The 18,068-nt window shown below is 47.5% G+C and overlaps 1 protein-coding gene and 1 long non-coding RNA gene across 5 annotated transcripts in view; one reads left to right on the top strand and one right to left on the bottom strand.

Moving 5' to 3' along the window:
* The window catches only part of LOC309326011 (D-serine dehydratase-like), a 32,132-nt gene extending 14,370 nt beyond the window's left edge, over positions 1-17,762 (top strand). For both annotated transcript variants that reach the window (XM_081834515.1, XM_081834516.1), the window contains 4 exons: positions 9,932-10,053; positions 13,118-13,307; positions 14,775-14,880; positions 17,195-17,762. In XM_081834515.1, coding sequence (XP_081690641.1) covers positions 9,932-10,053; positions 13,118-13,307; positions 14,775-14,880; positions 17,195-17,284 — 508 coding nt within the window. In that variant the 3' untranslated portion in view covers positions 17,285-17,762. The remainder of the gene's footprint in view (positions 1-9,931; positions 10,054-13,117; positions 13,308-14,774; positions 14,881-17,194) is intronic.
* On the bottom strand, positions 4,055-5,922 carry LOC309326077. Of its 3 annotated transcripts, none has more exons than XR_014150107.1 (2): positions 5,835-5,922; positions 4,055-5,129 (listed from the first exon to the last, which is right to left on the bottom strand). It is a non-coding gene; the product is annotated as an uncharacterized lncRNA (long non-coding RNA). The 3 variants fall into 3 exon arrangements; XR_014150108.1 differs by having other exon boundaries at positions 5,752-5,890; XR_014150109.1 differs by lacking the exon at positions 5,835-5,922 and adding an exon at positions 5,688-5,735.
* Positions 17,763-18,068: the final 306 nt, after the last annotated feature.

Raw genomic sequence — 18,068 nt, 5'->3', positions numbered from 1 at the left:
TTAAGTGATTAAGTTAATTTGATGAGAAAATTGGTTTTGGGAAATGGTTACAATGATATACACTGAAATTCAGCCAGGGGGATTTGAGGAAGTCAAATGTTACTAAGATTGGATTAAAAATGTTTTTGTTTGTTTAACATTTTTGGAAAATCAATTTTAAAAAATTGAAAAAAGAAAAATTGCTTTCTTTTATCCGTTCTGAATCTTCCAATATTCACCTTCATTGAGGAATGGATTCTTGGTTTGCTCAAAAACAGGCATTCTGTGCCGGGTGTCGTATATTCAGAAACCATCTTCTCCCTGCCTTACAAGCCTTTTCTCACCTGGCCTGGGCAGGCAGGGCGCGGACTGACACTGACTCCAGCTACAAAAGCTGAGGCTGTTGTTGTTGTTTTTTTAAAAAATAATATTTTTTAAGGTTTTAAAGGTTACAAAGAGAAAAAGAAAACACACCAAGTTAAACACAAACTTGTAAAAAAACAGAAAAATAGAAAAATAGAAACAATTAAAAAAAAAAACAAAAAAAAACACAACAAACCTTCCCATAACTTATCTTTCATTTGCTTGTTTCCTTGACCTCCTCACACCTCCCGTTTTCGTATTCTAGTTTGGTTAGCTATTTCAACAAATCCTTTCCATCCTTCCCAATTTTTATCCTATAATTTATCTTAATGTAATGTAACTTTACCTTCCCTCCTTTCATCCATTAACAGTCTATTTTTACTTAGTCCTTTATAATATTTCTGCTAAAGCCACATAACTTCATTCCAGCCTCCTTCTAACATTCCTTAATTTTACAATGTTTCTGTAAATAAACTTTAAATTTCTTCCAATCTTCTTCCACCGACTCTTCTCCCTGGTCTCGGATTCTGCCAGTCATTTCCGCCAGTTCCATATAGTCCATCACCTTCATCTGCCATTCTTCCCGGGTGGGTAGATCTTGTGTCGTCCAGTACTTTGCAATAAGTATTCTTGCTGCTGTTGTAGCGTACATAAAGAAAGTTCTATCCTTCTTTGGCACCGATTGGCCGACCATGCCCAGGAGAAAGGCCTCTGGTTTCTTCAGAAAAGTATATGTCAGGGGCTCAGGAGCTGAGGCACAGGGAAGATGGGAGATGGAGAGCGAGGGGGAGGAATCCGAAGGGAGCGTAGGAGGGGACAGTGGTCCGAGGGATTCCATGAGCCTCTCCAGCGAATCGGAAGATTCACAGAAGGGAGCGCCAGTGGCCAGGGGCAGGGGGGTCCCAAGGGGAACGCCCCAGGAGCAAGGGGGCAGCAGGGACTCCCAGAGCAGTAGTTGGAAATCAGGACCAGCTTCCCCACCAGAGCAGAGTGGGGGGGGAAGAGTCCCAGGCATCGGGGCCAGTGCTTTCCCCACCAGGGAGAGGAGACGAGGCAGAGTCTACCACGCCTCCCTCGGAAAGTCGGACAACGGAAGGGAGGTCAGATCCGGCCAGTGTCACGGAAGAGGGAAGCAGTGATAGAAGTAGTGTAACGGTTAGGAGAAAGGTCACTGGGTTGGCGCGAGAAGCAAGTTCAAATGTACAGGAGCGCGGGACAGCAGAGAGTGAGGATTGGGAACCGGGTCCTAAAGCACGCCGGAGGCAGGGGGAGGAGCTAAGCGACTCAGCGTCGGAAGAGTCCAGAAAGGGCAATGCCCCAGAGGGCAGGAGGACCCAGAGGAGGAGAGAGCAGCGCAGGAGGTGGAGCAGGGCTAGGATCTTAAACTGGTGTGGAAGGGGCGGAGACTCAGACGGGACTTCGCCGATCTAGAGTCTAGACGTAGGGCTGCACGCTCTGGCTTTGAAATGGAAATTAAACTTCAATAAAGACTTTTGTACATAACATCAGCCTGGCGTTGGTCCTCTGTGAGCTGGGACCTAGAGGCAGCTCTGACAGTATATTTAAATACCTTTTTCATTTCGTTATAGATCATTTCCCAGAAAGTCTTAATCCTTGGGCATGTCCACCAAAGGTGAAAGAATGTACCTTCAGTCTCTTTACATTTCCAACATTTATTATCGGGCAAATGATAAATTTTTGCAAGCTTGACTGGTGTCATGTACCACCTGTATATCATTTTCATTATATTCTCTCTTAAGGCACTGCATGCCGTGAACTTCATAAAAAAAGCTGAGACTGTTGAACAGACTCCTGGGCTGGGGTTATGTTGCTGTTGGGTTTTTTGTATCTTGGTTTTACCGCTTGTTGTGATCTGTGTGGAAATGGTTCCGTTTGGTTGTGCAATTTTTTAAAAAAATGTTTTATTTAGCTCAGATGGTGGAGAATGAGACTTTTCATTTTGGGGTTGTGGGTTTGAGTCACACCTTGGACGGGGTTAGACTAGATGTCTGGGGGGGTCCCTTCCAACTCTGCAGTTCCATGACTGCTTTTGTGATGCTGTAATTACGTGCTTTTTCCATGTCATAAGCCGCCTTGATCACGGTCTGAACTGCAGAAAGGCCGGGATACAAATAAAAAATTACGTGTGCATGCATGCCTATTGCTCACGATTCTATCCAATTCTGCAAAGTGTTTGAGGACTGGGACATTCGCACGGAAACCAAAATGCTTGTTGACAAACTATTGTACTACCAACCTTACTGTGTGCTTGTGAAACATGGACCACTTATAAACGCCATCTCCAACTCCTCGAAAGATTCAATCAACGGCGTCTCAGAAAAATTTTACACATCACTTGGGAAGACAGGTGAACTAATATCAGTGTACTGGAAGAAGCAAAGATCACCAGTGTCGAAGCAATGATTCTTCAACATCAACTTTGTTGGACTGGTCATGTTGTGCGGATGCCGGATGATCGTCTTCCAAAGCAATTACTCTACTTCCATTAAAAATGGAAATTGTAATGCTGGTGGTCAACAAAAGAGGTTTAAAGACTGTCTCAAGGCAAATCTTAAAAGATGTAGTATAAAGACTGACAACTGGGAAACACTGGCCTGCGAGCGCTCCAGTTGGAGAACAGCCTTTCCCAAAGGTGTCATGGGCTTTGAAGACACTCGAACTCAGGACACAAGGGAGAAACGTGCTAAGACGAAGGCACGCTTGGCAAATCCACACCATGATCATCTCCAGCCTGGAAACCAATGTCCCCACTGTGGAAGAACGTGTGGATCCAGAATTGGCCTCCGCAGTCACTTACGGACTCACTGTTAAAACCATGTTTATGGAAGACAATCTTACTCGGCTACGAGCTTTCCCCTAAACTTGTTAGTTTTTGGAGTGCTCCAAGACCATTAGTTTTTGGAGCTGAGGTATTATTATTTTCCCCCTTTATTTTACTCAGGACTTTGATTTCCCATACAATGAACATGGCACAAAATATTGGTATTCAAAAAGACCTTTATTTAAAAAACAAAAATTAGAAAGGCATTTATTTATTCATTTAGAAAACTGAAGCTGGCTGGCTTAAGTCCTGTGGTTGGGCAACTGTCCCTGGAAAATAGGAAAATAGGGTTTGCTTTCACTGTGGGGTCCTTTTACATTACATTCCCTCTGAATTCACGCCCCTTATCTCCAGCCACCAATAAGTGTTGGGGTGACAAAAGCAGTTGTGATTTCTTTTTATTTTCTTGGCCTCTGTGTAGGCAAAATGAGCCCAAGAGCCCAGAGGACGCAAATGTTGGCAACTCATTTCTGTGTCCCCGGATGGCCCTGCCTGCCCCCAAACTCCAGGGGCTGCTCCCACCCAAAAAACTGCCTCTTTCCCCTCATTCGCCATGTCCGTTTGTGACATCACAGGAAGTTGGTAGATGTCTATGACATCACAGGGAGTCCGTAGCCAATGGCCACAGCTGGGGAAACATCTGCACAGCTCTCACTGGCCTCACAATGGGGGGGTACACCTCAGCAGTCATTAAAAATGAGGTGTGTCCCCCCCTCATTGTGAGGCCTGGGAGGGCTGTGCAGATGTTTCCCAGCTGTGGCCATTGGTTACCAACTCCCTGTGATGTCACAAGGGGGTGCAGCCCCCTCTTCCTGTGACATCACTACTTAGAAATTTCCCATATAATAAAAACATGGCACAAAACAGGGATTTCTTTTCATAAAACATTTATTTTGAAAAATAGAAAGCCGTTTATTTTGAAAACAGGAGCTGTCTGGCTTAAGTCCTGCGGTTCTCTTCATGACTTTCACGGCTGGTCTCAGGGGAAACTTTGCCGGCTCCGGCCATCCCTGAAAGACAAAGGCAAACAGATGAGTGGGGTGGCCACCATCCGACAGCGTCAACCCAGACTCCCCTGGCTTCCGCCTGGCAACTTCACCCCTGGCAGGCCTGCGCAATGGGCAGGCTCCCGGAGATGAAGGAAAACCAGTTTTCATTCACAGATAGCAGCCAGCTTCATCAGCCTTGCAGCCTCCGCTGGCGTCTATTTGCGAAGTCCGCTGGCTCCAGTTGAGCACCTCCATGGCTGTGCCGGGCTTCTTCCCTCCTCGCTTGGGCCATCCGTTTAATGTCAAGAGGCCTAGGCCTTTTGTCATTAAATGGATGGACCAAAGACACGGGTGAATGCCAGCCAGGTCCACAAATAGCAGCCAGCTTCATCAGCCTTGCGGCCTCCCTTGGCGTCTATTTGTGAACACTGGCTTCACCTAGACGCCTCCACGAGCTGCCGAATGGGCAACTTTCCCTCCTCACTACCAGCTGGTCCACACTTGCAAATATCAGCCAGCTTCAGCTTAGGGCGTCCACTGACATCATTTAAATGCAATGCAAATCACAACTGGTTTCCGCCTAGGGGCATTCACCCGCTGCCCTAGCGGCAGCTTCCCTCCTCGGTTTGGCAGCCTGTTAATAAATAAACTAGGCTTCCAAAGCACAGTTTGCACCCATTTCGACAGGCGTAGCCTTGCGGCATCCGCTAGCCTGAATGCAAACTCTTCCGGCATCCATCCACCACCAACAGCCTGGCCAGGTCCATCGCCAGACGAAAGCCAGCTTCAGAGCTGAATATCGGCCGCCTTCAGGTAGCGATCCCACTAGCAAGTCAACTGGAACTTGCCTTCTCCTTGCTCCACAGCATCCCAACGCCAGGCGATTGCCTCCTTCCGCTTGCTAGCTTGCCACCACCGTCTGGTCTTGGGGGAAACTTCGCCAGCATTGGATGTCCCTGAAAGGCAAAGGCAAACACGTTGATGGGATGGCGACTATCCAGCGTCCACCCAGACTCTTCCACAGGCTTTGGTCTTGACAACTTCATCCCTGACTGGCCTGCCCCGTCAAGGCAGGTTGCAGAAGTGGAGGGCCACCAGTTTGAAGCGGTAGATCCACAAGTGGACTACACTGGTTTCCCTGGTTTCCACCTCTAGGGCTGTGCCGGGTAGTTTCCCTCCTCGCTTTGGCCATCGACGTAAGGTCAAGAGCTCTATGAATGTCAGCAAGCTGACATTCTCAAAAGGTAGGTCTGTTGACCTTAGGTTGAGGGCCAAAGACAAAGGTGAGTGCCACCAGATAGCGTTCACAAATGGATCGGCCAGCTTCACGGGCCTCTTGGCCTCCACTGACATCCCCAAATGTGAACCTGGCTTCACCAAGGCGCCACCACTAGAAGCCGATGGGCAACTTTCCCTCACCACAGAATTCGCCAAGGGACACTCACCCACCGCCAAAGGGGCAGCTTCCCTCCTCGGCTTGTCCACCTGTTAATAAACAAACTAGGCTTCCAAACCCGTTTGCATCCCCTCGGCCAGTCTTGTAGCCTTGCGGCATCAACCAGGGCACTGAATGCAAACCTTCCGGCAATCCGTCCACCACCAACAGCCGCGCCAGGTCCATTGCCAGACCTCCCCCTGCTTCAGAGCTGAATTTCATCCACCTTCAAGTGCGATCTCACCAGCAAGTAAACCTCAACTTGCCTTCTCCTTGCTCCACAGCATCCCAGCGCCGGGCGATCACCTCTGTCCTCCGGCCAGCTTGCCGCCACGGGGCAGGAGACCACCCGAGCTGAGTGCCTCCACTGAGGCAACTGCCTCGGCCTTTGACTTGGCCAACATTTATACACTCTCGGCTGCCCAATGTTTTTGTGACATCACAATGGCAGCATCTGGGGAGACATCCCCATCACCCCTCAGACCTCACAATGAGGGGCGCAGCTCAGCTGCTATTGGCTCCTTAGCTTTTGACCAAGGAGATATATAACACCCCCCTCCCCAATTTGTGCCAGTATCTGTGAAGGCCACACCGGAAACTCAGTGGGGCAGGAGGGGGCATTTTTCATCCCAGTGGTTGCATTTCCCTCCACACAACACTGGTCAAACACACAAATGAACAGAACAATGAAAGTGAGTCTCATCAATCAATCAATCAACCAACCAACCTTTTTATTCGACCGTCAGTCAGAAAAAAATAAATACAAATACATTTGTCAATACACAATTAAAACATCCAAGAAGATTTTAGAGCTTAGCCAACACTAAAAGGGCTAAACAGATAGCCCCATGTCAATACAGTCAATTATGGTCTTGCGACGCTTAAAGGCTAAAAAAAGAAATTTGGCCACCAAGAAAGGTATAGCTCTAGTGACATTATTCAGCAAGCGTAAAACCTGGTTTTCTCCGGGTAGGAAGCTAAGTTGACATAGGAGTGGGTCTATAAAGTTTTGTCTAAGCTCTGTGTTATGTAGTGAAGTTTCACCCTGGGCCAGCAGGGGGATACTGTATATAGTTTTCACTCAGGTCTGTAGAAAGTTTTCACTCAGGTCCACGTCAGTTATTTTAGGCGGGAACTCTGGGCTGTTGTTGCTACAATGTTGACAGCCGGCTGCCTATAAAAGCAGGCCGGCTGAGCTCTTTGCAGTCAGTTCTATTCCAGCTTACGAAATAAAGAGCTACTTGGAGAAATCGCTGTGTCGTCTGCTATGTCAACCCACAACTTAATACTCTGCATAAGAAGGGCAAGTCAAGAGAATGTGTTCGGTGGACTCAACCACACCGATAGCACAATGACAAGTTCTCTGGGCGTATGGTACTCCCCTGTACCTTCCCCACAATATCGCAGAGTCAAGGACATTTAATCTAGCCGCTGTAAGAAGTCTGCGGTATTCCACATAGTGGATTTCTGCAAGGTAGGGGGCTGGTATGGTCCGATAAATCTGGTCCCCTAGGAACATCCCTGGTTTTACCTGGGCTATGTCCTCTTGTCTGGCAATATCACTCAGTCTCCGGGAGATCACATCTCTAGCTTGATTGTACGTCATAGACTCAAAGTAAAGGTGAGACAATCCACAGGATTGAACCTCGTTAATGACCTCCCTTTCCCACGATGATTGGAAATCATCCCTCAATATCAAGGGGAGGGGGCAACACCCACTGGTTTAAAACAGAGCTTGAGCCATAGCCAGAGCTTCGTCTTCAAGGCCACGTACCGTAGAGCTTGCCAGCCGACCTCTAATCTCATGACCGCACCCGCTACCGAGGGGGGAATCCTAAGGATGGCTCTAAGGAATCGCGTTTGAATAGAATCCAGTTTCAAAAAATCCCTACGGGAACCTAAAGAGATGCCCAGCAAAAGAAGGGGGAGGATTTTCATTTGAAAGAGTCTCAAAGCTAACTTCACTGATTGGGCCTGATTCTTAGCATATAGAGATCTAATCTGGATGGCTGCTTTAGATGCATTAGTTGTTATATAGTCTCTATGGGCCAGAAAAGACCTATTTGACCGTATTACTTGTCCCAGATATTTAAAGCAGTTAACCTGCTCTAGGGGAATCCCGTTCATCGACCATCGATGGAGTCTCGGTCGGGCAGAGAAGACCATGATCTTGGTCTTAGCATAGTTGGGTTGGAGCTCATGCTGAACACAGTATTCATGTAGGTGAGTCTCATCTATGCACAGGAATCTTTTCAAGGAGTGACATGCAGGGAGAAAGTTATCATCTCAGGAAAAAAGCACCTTTTCATCAATCAATCATTTATTGTATTTGACCCGTTTGGCAGCTCGTGGAGGCGTCTAGGTGAAGCCAGTGTTCACAAATAGACATCAAGGGAGGCCGCAAGGCTGATGAAGCTGGCTGCTATTTGTGGACATGGCTGGCATTCACCCATGTCTTTGGTCCATCCATTTAATGACAAAAGGCCTAGGCCTCTTGACATTAAACGGATGGCCAAATCAAGGAGGGAAGATGCCCGGCACAGCCATGGAGGTGCTCAACTGGAGCCAGCGGACTTCACAAATAGACGCCAAGGGAGGCCGCAAGGCTGATGAAGCTGGCTGCTATCTGTGAACGAAAACTGGTTTTCCTTCATCTCCGGGAGCCTGCCCATTGCGCATGCCTGCCAGGGGTGAAGTTGCCAGGCGGAAGCCAGGGGAGTCTGGGTGGACGCTGTCGGATGGTGGCCACCCCACTCATCTGTTTGCCTTTGCGTTTCAGGAAAAGGCAGAGCCAGCAAGGTTTTCCCCAAGACCAGCCGTGAAAGTCATGAAGAGAACCACAGGACTTAAGCCAGACGGCTCCTGTTTTCTAAATAAACGGCTTTCTCATTTTTTACAAAATAAACGTTTTCTGAAAAGAAATCCCTGTTTTGTGCCATGTTTTTATTATATGGGGAATTTCTAAGTAGTGATGTCACAGGAAGAGGGGGCTGCACCCCCTTGTGACATCACAGGGAGTTGGTAACCAATGGCCACAGCTGGGAAACATCTGCACAGCCCTCCCAGGCCTCACAAAGGGGGGGGCACCTCATTTTTAAAAATGACTCCTGAGATGTACCCCCCTCATTGTGAGGCCAGCGAGGGCTGTGCAGATGTTTCCCCAGCTGTGGCCATTGGCTACACACTACCTGTGATGTCATAGACAACCTACCAACTTCCTGTGATGTCACAAACGGACATGGCGAATGAGGGGAAAGAGGCAGTTTCAGGGGGGGCAGCCCTGGGAGTTTGGGGGCAGGCAGGGCCATCCGGGGGCACAGAAACAAGTTGCCAACATTTGTGCCCTCTCGGCTCTTTGGCTCATCTCACCTACACAGCTGCCAGGAAAATAAAATAAAATAACAACGGGTTTTGCCTCCATACTACTTAGAAAGGTTTTCAGAGGGTTTAAACACTGCCTGCTTTTAGAAGAAGGAGCCCCGTGCACTGCAGAGGCTTATGTGAGTCACAAAGACCCGAGTTCGAATCTCACATCCATTTGCAAACTTAAGGAATGGTCAAGAGGAAGAAGAGGTGGTTTTTCTTCAACTCCACCCCACCGCCAACCTTATAGCTTTGCAACATTATCTTCCCTCACTCTTCTGAGATCCTTCTGCATTGTACATTTATTTTTCCCCCCAATTTATTTTATTGATTTTCACAAAATTAAAAACAAACAAAAATCATAACCTTATTAAAAAATATACTTATTAACATTGTTAAGTGACTTCCTTGCTTCCCCTTGGTTGAATGTCAATGCATATCCTTTGGATTTCAATGCATATGATTTGGTTTTCCAAATCACAGTTCTTATAAAATTTAACTTGAACATTAACATCCTTAAATCTTTTTATCAACGCAGAGCGCAACCTGAAAATACTTATCCTGAAGCGTATTTAACCCGAGGTATGACTGTACTTTGTTGTACTTTGTTGGAAGGTGCCCAGGGAGACCCAGCCAGAAGGGCAGGGTATAAATAATAAATTATTATTATTATTATATTATATGGTAGTGCAGTTGGCTCTGGCTGGCTTCAGGAGCTGCTCGCTGCCGTTGTGCCCGCCATTTTGAAGTCCCCATATGATGTGTCTTGTGCCGTTGAACCAGTCACGCAACATTCACTCCCTACTAATAAATCTACAACACTTAAAATATAAAACCGGGGACATTCAATGAAATCCGGGGACGGGTTTTGCCTGGGGACAGATTTGTAAATCTGGGGACTGTCCCCGGGAAACGGGGACGTCTGGTAACCATAATTTAACCTTTTCCCATCCCCTACAGGCTGAAAGAAGCCGGGGTGTCCTGTTCCATCTGCAGTATCGGTTCCACTCCCTCCTGCAGCCACCCAGTACCTGAGATGGCCCAACTCAGCGAAGTCCACCCAGGGAACTTTCTCTTTTATGGTATGCTGTGTGGGATGCATGGAGCATTAGGGGAGGGGGCAGTAGCTCTGGATGGGGGACACATCCTGCTTCTTACAGTACATTTCTGAGCACAATTCAAAGTGTTGGTGTTGGCCTTTAAAGCCCTAAACGGCCTCGGTCCAGTAGACCTGAAGGAGCGTCTCCACCCCCATCGTTCTGCCCGGACACTGAGGTTCAGCTCCAAGGGCCTTCTGGCAGTTCCCTCCCTGCAAGAAGTGAGGTTACAGGGAACCAGGCAGAGGGCCTTCTTGGTGGTGGCTCCCACCCTGTGGAACTCTCTCCCACCAGATGTCAAAGAGAAAAACACTACCAGACTTTTAGGAGACATCTGAAGGCAGCCCTGTTTAGGGAAACTTTTGATGTTTGATGTATTATGGTACAGTGGTACCTCAGGTTACATACGCTTCAGGTTACAGACTCCGCTAACCCAGAAACAGTGCTTCAGGTTAAGAACTTTGCTTCAAGATGAGAACAGAAATTGTGCTCCGGCAGCACGGCAGCAGTGGGAGGCCCCATTAGCTAAAGTGGTGCTTCAGGTTAAGAACAGTTTCAGGTTAAGAACAGACCTCCGGAACGAATTAAGTACTTAACCTGAGGTACCACTGTATTTTAATATTTTGTTGGAAGCCGCCCAGAGTGGCTGGGGAAGCCCAGCCAGATGGGCGGGGTATAAATAATAATAAAGACATCGAGGAGAGAGCCAGTCTCACTTCCCTAGGCAGGGAGTTCCAAAGTTGCCTGGGAGGAGCCAACACCGAGAAGGCCCTGCTCACCTATCATGCCTGGGAGGGGGTAGCAGGACTGAGAGATGGGCCTCCCCTGAAGATCTCAAAGCTCAGGCAGCTCCGTGCGAGGAATAGAAGCCATTATGGTAGCACCAGCTCCGCAAAGAACAGCAAGCTAGCCAGGCTCTGGCTTGCAGCAGCCTTCCAAGTCCTCTCTAGCTGCTCTGTGGAAGTTCCTGAGATCTGTTTTTCTAACTGGTGACGACTCTGCCACTGTGCTGTGCATGCAGAAAGGCTCCCATTGAAAAAAGCAGATGGAAAAAGTTAACAATGGCATGCCAGCCCCACCTGTTTTGGCTTTTTTTGCTGGAAAGATTCACCAGAAATGGAAGTTCACTCCCTTTCTCTCTCTCTCTCTCTCTCTCTCTCTCTCTCTCTCCCCCCCCCCCCCATAATTTATGTAGATTTACTCCTCCGTTTCCAGTAACACTTTCCATGTGTTTCTCTTCCCCCACAGAGCTCGCTGCAAAGCTATGCTGGCAGAGAGGGATGGTGAGGGAATCTGTCCCCCTGTGGGGAAAGAATAAATCAACCCGCGCGATCCGGAAGGCCCCTTGAGCTGGCGACATTTGGCACAGCGTCACAAGAGCGGCGCAGTGCCTGAGAGGGGTCCCCAGGGGTCCAGGCAGGGACGCGGGTGGCGCTGTGGGTTAAACCACAGAGCCTAGGACTTGCCGATCAGAAGGTCGGCGGTTCGAATCCCTGCGACGGGGTGAGCTCCCGTTGTTCGGTCCCTGCTCCTGCCAGCCTAGCAGTTCGAAAGCACAGAAGTGCAAGTAGATAAATAGGTACCGCTCTGGCAGGAAGGTAAACGGCGTTTCTGTGCGCTGCTCTGGTTCGCCAGAAGTGGCTTAGTCATGCTGGCCACATGACCCGGAAGCTGTATGCCGGCTCCCTCGGCCAGTAAAGCGAGATGAGCGCTGCAACTCCAGAGTCGTCCACGACTGGACCTAATGGTCAGGGGTCCCTTTACCTTTAGGGCACTGCAGCAGGGGATGCGGGTGGCGCTGTGGGTTAAACCACAGAGCCTAGGACTTGCCGATCAGAAGGTCGGCAGTTCGAATCCCCGCAATGACGGGGTGAACTCCCGTTGCTCAGTCCCGGCTCCTGCCAGCCTAGCAGTTCGAAAGCACAGAAGTGCAAGTAGATAAATAGGTACCGCTCTGGCGGGAAGGCAATTCTTGTCCATTTCTGCGTAGTCCATTAATTTCGTCTGCCGTTCTTCTTTCGCCAGAATTTCTTGCTTCCATTTCTGGGCTAACAATACTCTTGCCGCTGTTCTTTGCCTTCAGAAAGTTCTTGCTCACGTTTAGTCAGAATCTCCTTCCTTGTAACTTGAAGCCATGGGTTCGAGTCCCACCCTCCAGAGGAGGAGAAAGCAAGCTTGCTCCACCGTCCGTGTCACAGCCCTTGAGATATTTGAAAATGGCTCTCATAGATCTCCTCTCGGCCTCCTCTTATCCAGGCTAAACATCCCCAGATCCTTCAAGCGTTCCTCATCAGGCTTGGTTTCCAGACCCTCAATCATCTCAGTCACTTTCCTCTGCAGAACTTTCCAGTTTGTCAACATCCTTCTTGAATCGTGGTGCCCAGAATTTGACACAGGACTGCAGATGTGGTCTGACCAAGGCAGAAGAGAGCAGTCCTTTGACTTCCCTTGATCTGAGCGATTTAACCATCAATCTCTTTTCACAGAAAGGGACCCGGGTGGCGCTGTGGGTTAAACTACAGAGCCTAGGACTTGCCGATCAGAAGGTCGGCGGTTCGAATCCCCACGACAGGGTGAGCTCCCGTTGCTCGGTCCCTGCTCCTGCCAACCTAGCAGTTCGAAAGCACGTCAAAGTGCAAGTAGATAAATAGGTACCGCTCCAGTGGGAAGGTAAACGGCGTTTCCGTGCGCTGCTCTGTTTCGCCAGAAGCGGCTTAGTCATGCTGGCCACATGACCCGGAAGCTGTACGCCAGTTCCCTTGGCCAGTAAAGCAAGATGAGCGCCGCAACCCCAGAGTCATCCGTGACTGGACTTAATGGTCAGGGGTCCCTTTACCTTTACCTCTTTTCACAGAGATCTCGGTGGTCACTATTACCTACGGCCCCGTCCGCCACTGGCCTATGACCCTCTGAATCTTCTCCAGGACGGAATGCAGCCCTTGAGCTATCTGTCTCGCAGCAGCGGGGCCTTTTCTGTGGTGGCCCCCGGAACAATTTCATTTGAATTCATTTATGTGAGAAACTCCCCCTGTCCCTCTCTCCCTTTCAGATGCCCAGCAGATGATGATTGGCTCCTGCCAGCTGGAGGACATCGCCGTGCGGGTCTTGACCAGGGTGATTGGCCACTATCCACACCGCAACCAGATGCTGGTGGACTGCGGCTGGACCGGCCTGAGTCTCCACAGCCTGGGGCAGCTGCCGACAGGCTACGCCCTGGTGGAAGGCCATCCCAACCTCAAGTAAATGGATCTCGCGTTGGTGCTGTTGATCGTGGCCTTGTCAACATCTTAAAAGGAACAGCCTCCAAAATTTGGCTTTCCTACAAAGGGCCTTGCAGGATCTGACCAAAGGCCCATCTAGACATTCGGGGAGCCCAGAATACAGGCAATAGCCTACTGCTGTCATATGTCTCCCCAGCATACTGTCTCAGGGCTTATCTGACAACATTTTGGAGGTCCCGAGCCTCAAGGAGGTTAGATTGGTCTCAACTAGGGCCAAGGCCTTTTCAGTACTGGCCCCGACTTGGTGAAACGCTCTGTCACAAGAGACCAGGGCCCTGCGGGACTTGACATCTTTCCGCAGGGCCTGCAAGACAGAGCTGTTCTGCCTGGCCTTTGGTTTGGACTCACTCTGACCCTTATGTTGCCCTCCCATTATGGTTTTGATCTATGGGCTACTTTTAAAATGAGGCTGCATGTTAAACTGCATTTTAACCTGTATTTTAAATTGTCCCCCCCACCCCAAGAATGTTTTTATTGTTATTTTACTGGTGTTAGCCGCGCTGAGCCTGGCTCTGGTCAGGGAGGGTGGGGTATAAATAATAATAATAATAATAATAATAATAATAATAATAATAATAATAATGGCATCCCACAATTTGTTCCATTTGTCCCACAATTTCTGGGCACAGTTCGGAAACGCCTTCCTTTTGTCTTGCCTTTTCCATACGAAAACCCGCAAATTTGCTCCTGAATCATAACAAGTGTCAAACTGTAGGAAACATTTGTTCTGATTTGGCAGTAAATCGTAGGTTTTCCAGGGAATATTTTTTTATACAGTGGTAGCTCGGGCTAAGAACTTAATTCGTTCCGGAGGTCCATTCTTAACCTGAAACTGTTCTTAATCTGAAGCACCACTTTGGCTAATGGGGCCTCCCACTGCCACCAGAGCACGATTTCTGTTCTCATCCTGAAGCAAAGTTCTTAACCTGAGGTACTATTTCTGGGTTGGCAGAGTCTGTAACCTGAAGTGTCTGTAACCTGAAGCGTCTGTAACCCGTGGTACCACTGTAAATGTCTCCCATTTCGCCTTTTACTCGCCTTTTCTCTAAATGAAAAAGCCCGAAACACTGCACCGGGGAGTCTCTAAAACCCCTCAATAATTTTGGCGCCCATTTCTGAACCTTTTCCCAACTTAACCATCTCCTCTTTGAGGTGAGGCGGCAGAATGTACACCGTCCTCCCAAACGCAGCTTGCTCCTTACGGTACCATGTCTGCCTCACACCCATGAGATGGCTATTTGCGTGTGGCAGCACCTACCCCCCCCCCCCCGGAACTCCCTGCCACTTGACTTCAGGCAGGCGTCTTCCCTATTCTCTTTGCGGCGCTGGCCTGACGTCAATAGGCAACCTGAGGCAGGGTCGAGGGGACCAGAGACTCCAAAACAAATCCCAGCAGGCTTACATATCTCTCTTTTCTTTCTGCAGGTTGGTAGGCATGACCCAGGAGCACGGCAGAATCGAACCCGTGGCAGGCAAGCTGGATTTTGCCCAGTTCCCCCTGGGCAGCCTCCTGGCGCTGATCCCTTATCACGTAAGTACAACTTGCGCACTGGAGAGCATTTGCGCGCTGAGATGCTGGCGTGCCTTCAGCATCACTGGAGGGAAGAGTGTCTCTGACCATGTTCAGAGTGCCTCCCCCCCCTCTCTGTGTGTGGTCTTCCCTCTTGATCCTATCTCTCTCTTGCACACAAACAACTTTTTTTGGGGGGGGGAATAATTTTTATTGAGTTTTACAGATTTTATCATCATTACAATCAACATTATCTCAAAAACAAAATAGGATATAAATTCCCCCCCAAAAAAACCCTCACGACTTCCCTCAACTTCTTTTTCTGGTTCTTTGAACGTTTGCTTATCCCTGCTTGTTTTATTTTACTTTAATATGCAGTCTTTAACTTAAATATCATTACATTCTTCACATTTTTATACCCTGCTTATTTTCACATTTCCTCTTGCACTTTATTATTTTCCCATTTTTACATCTTAATTTCTACGTTGTTAATTGGTAGTGTTTACTCAAACCCTTTACGGTTTTTCTGTAGGTACAACATAAATGGTTCCCAGTCTTTTTTAAAATCTCTATTGTCCTTATTCAGGGTTCAGCAACCTTTTCCAGCTGTGTGCCGGTACACTGTCCCTCAAACCATGTGGTGGGCCGGGCTATATTTTTTTGGGGGAAATGAACAAATTCCTATGCCCTACAAATAACCCAGAGATGCATTTTAAATAAAAGCACACATTCTGCTCATGTCAAAACATGCTGATTCCCAGACTGTCCATGGGCCAGATTTAGAAGGCGATTGGGCCGGATCCGGCCCTCAGGCCTTAGGTTGCCTATCCCTGTGTCCTTATCTCTAAGTTTTGCACTTAACTTCACCATTTCAGCATATTCCATCCGTTTTTCTTGCCAGTCTTCTTTCATTGGATTTTTGTCATCTTTCCATTTTGGGGCTAGAAAATCCTAGCCACTGTTGTCGCACACATAAATAACTTCTGTTCTTTTGGCAAGTCTTGACCTATAATACCTAACAAAAAGGATTCTGACTTTTTTTTTAAAAAAAGGGTTTTTTTATTAACAATTTCAACATAACAAAATATCAAAACATGTAATATTCGTTATTTTTTTCCCTTCCCCCCACCTCCCCGTCAAACCCGTCCTCAGCTCCTCTCTCTGATTTCTCACAATATATTGTTCTGTGCATACTGTAAAACTGTATAAATCCTTTTATTATCTGTCTACTGTGTTAACAGTCCATAAATCTGTGTATGTTTATTCAAAACCTGCCAATAAGTCCATTTCATTCTGTTGTCTTTTTAAGTAAATTGTGAAAAGTTCCCATTCTTCTCTGAAGTCACAGTTGTCCTTATCTCACAGTTTGTATGTCAATTTCGCCAGTTCTGCATTGTTCATCCATTTTTCTTGCTACTGTTCTTTTGTCGGGGTTTCCTCATTCTTCCATCCTTGTGCTATCAAGACTCTTGCCGCTGTTGTAGCATACATAAACAGGTTCTTTGTTTTTTCTGGGCAGGTCTTGTCCTACAATCCCTAACAAAAATGCTTCTGGTTTTTTGTTGTTGTTGTTTAGTTGTTTAGTCGTGTCCGACTCTTCGTGACCCCCTGGACCAGAGCACGCCAGGCCCTCCTGTCTTCCACTGCCTCCCGCAGTTTGGTCAAACACATGCTGGTAGCTTTGAGAACACTGTCCCACCATCTCGTCCTCTGTCGTCCCCTTCTCCTTGTGCCCTCCATCTTTCCCAACATCAGGGTCTTTTCCAGGGAGTCTTCTCTTCTCATGAGGTGGCCAAAGTCTGGGAGCCTCAGCTTCAGGATCTGTCCTTCCAGTGAGCACTCAGGGCTGATTTCCTTCAGAATGGAGAGGTTTGATCTTCTTGCAGTCCATGGGACTCTCAAGAGTCTCCTCCAGCACCATAATTCAAAAGCATCCATTCTTCGGCGATCAGCCTTCTTCATGGTCCAGCTCTCACTTCCATACATCACTACTGGGAAAACCATAGCTTGAACTATACTGACCTTTGCTGACAAGGTGATGGCTCCGCTTTTTAAGATGCTGTCTAGGTTTGTCATTGCTTTTCTCCCAAGAAGCAGGCATCTTTTAATTTCGTGGCTGCTGTCGCCATCTGCAGTAATCATGGAGCCCAAGAAAGTAAAATCTCTCACTGTCTCCATTTCTTCCCCTTCCATTTGCCAGGAGGTGATGGGACCAGTGGCCATGATCTTAGTTTTTTTGATGTTGAGCTTCAAACCATTTTTACAAATGTCCTTTTAAACATTTTCTTCAGCTTCCTGCTTTTTAACACACACACAACTCTTGTGTCCCCAACAGGCCTGCGCCACTGCTGCCATGCACCCTGTCTACTATGTCCACAGCGAGGGGCGTGTGGTCGCTACCTGGAAACCAGTCAGAGGCTGGTAGGAAGACAAGGAAGACGAGCAAAGACTCCGGAGCTGGAAGAGAGATGGGAACTGCCTTCATGATCCGCAAGGTGTGCAAAGCGTCTTTCGAACTTGGGCCTCACGGGACGAGTTCAGAAAAACTACAAAGCTTTTTTTTTTGCATTCCTTGAAGAGAATCTGCAGCAGTTGGAGGTGAGCTTCATCAACAATGTTTAGGCAACATATGGTACGTAATAGACAATCTTTATAGAATTCCTTCAAACTTCAATAACAAGTTCAAAATGAAATCTTAGACTCAAACTCTCTGAAAATGGAGAGAGGTACCCAACTTAGTACAATGAAAGATAAGCCGTGAAGCTTTGTGTATTCAGCAAATATAATGTCCAACACTGAACAGAGATCCCGGATTTTGACTGCTGTTTCATAGTTCTTCATCAGCGTGGTGGGAGAATATAGAATTGTTTCATAAACTGAAAATAAAATTTTACAGATGATGACCTGCATGACATATCACTTTACCAAAATTATAAACTGTGATACAAACAGTAATGAAAAAGAGGACACGCCCCATCTTATTTCGAATGAATGAATGGGGGTGAGTTAGCAGGGTGGATTTGATTTAAATCGAATCAATTTAAATCACGATTTTAAATCACTAGTCAGTAAGGCTTGATTTAAATCTCTCTTTTTTAACAGAAAGACTCATTCTTGCTGGTATCAATATTGACAACCAGATGAAAGTTTCACTTTTGGAATTATAAAAATTTCAGAGTCGTTTTCACAGTTATGTCAAAACTTACTGA

The sequence above is a fragment of the Podarcis erhardii genome (genome assembly GCF_964252035.2).
Source record: "Podarcis erhardii genome assembly, chromosome: 12".
Taxonomy (NCBI): domain Eukaryota; kingdom Metazoa; phylum Chordata; class Lepidosauria; order Squamata; family Lacertidae; genus Podarcis; species Podarcis erhardii.
This window is presented reverse-complemented; position numbering and strand designations above follow the sequence as displayed.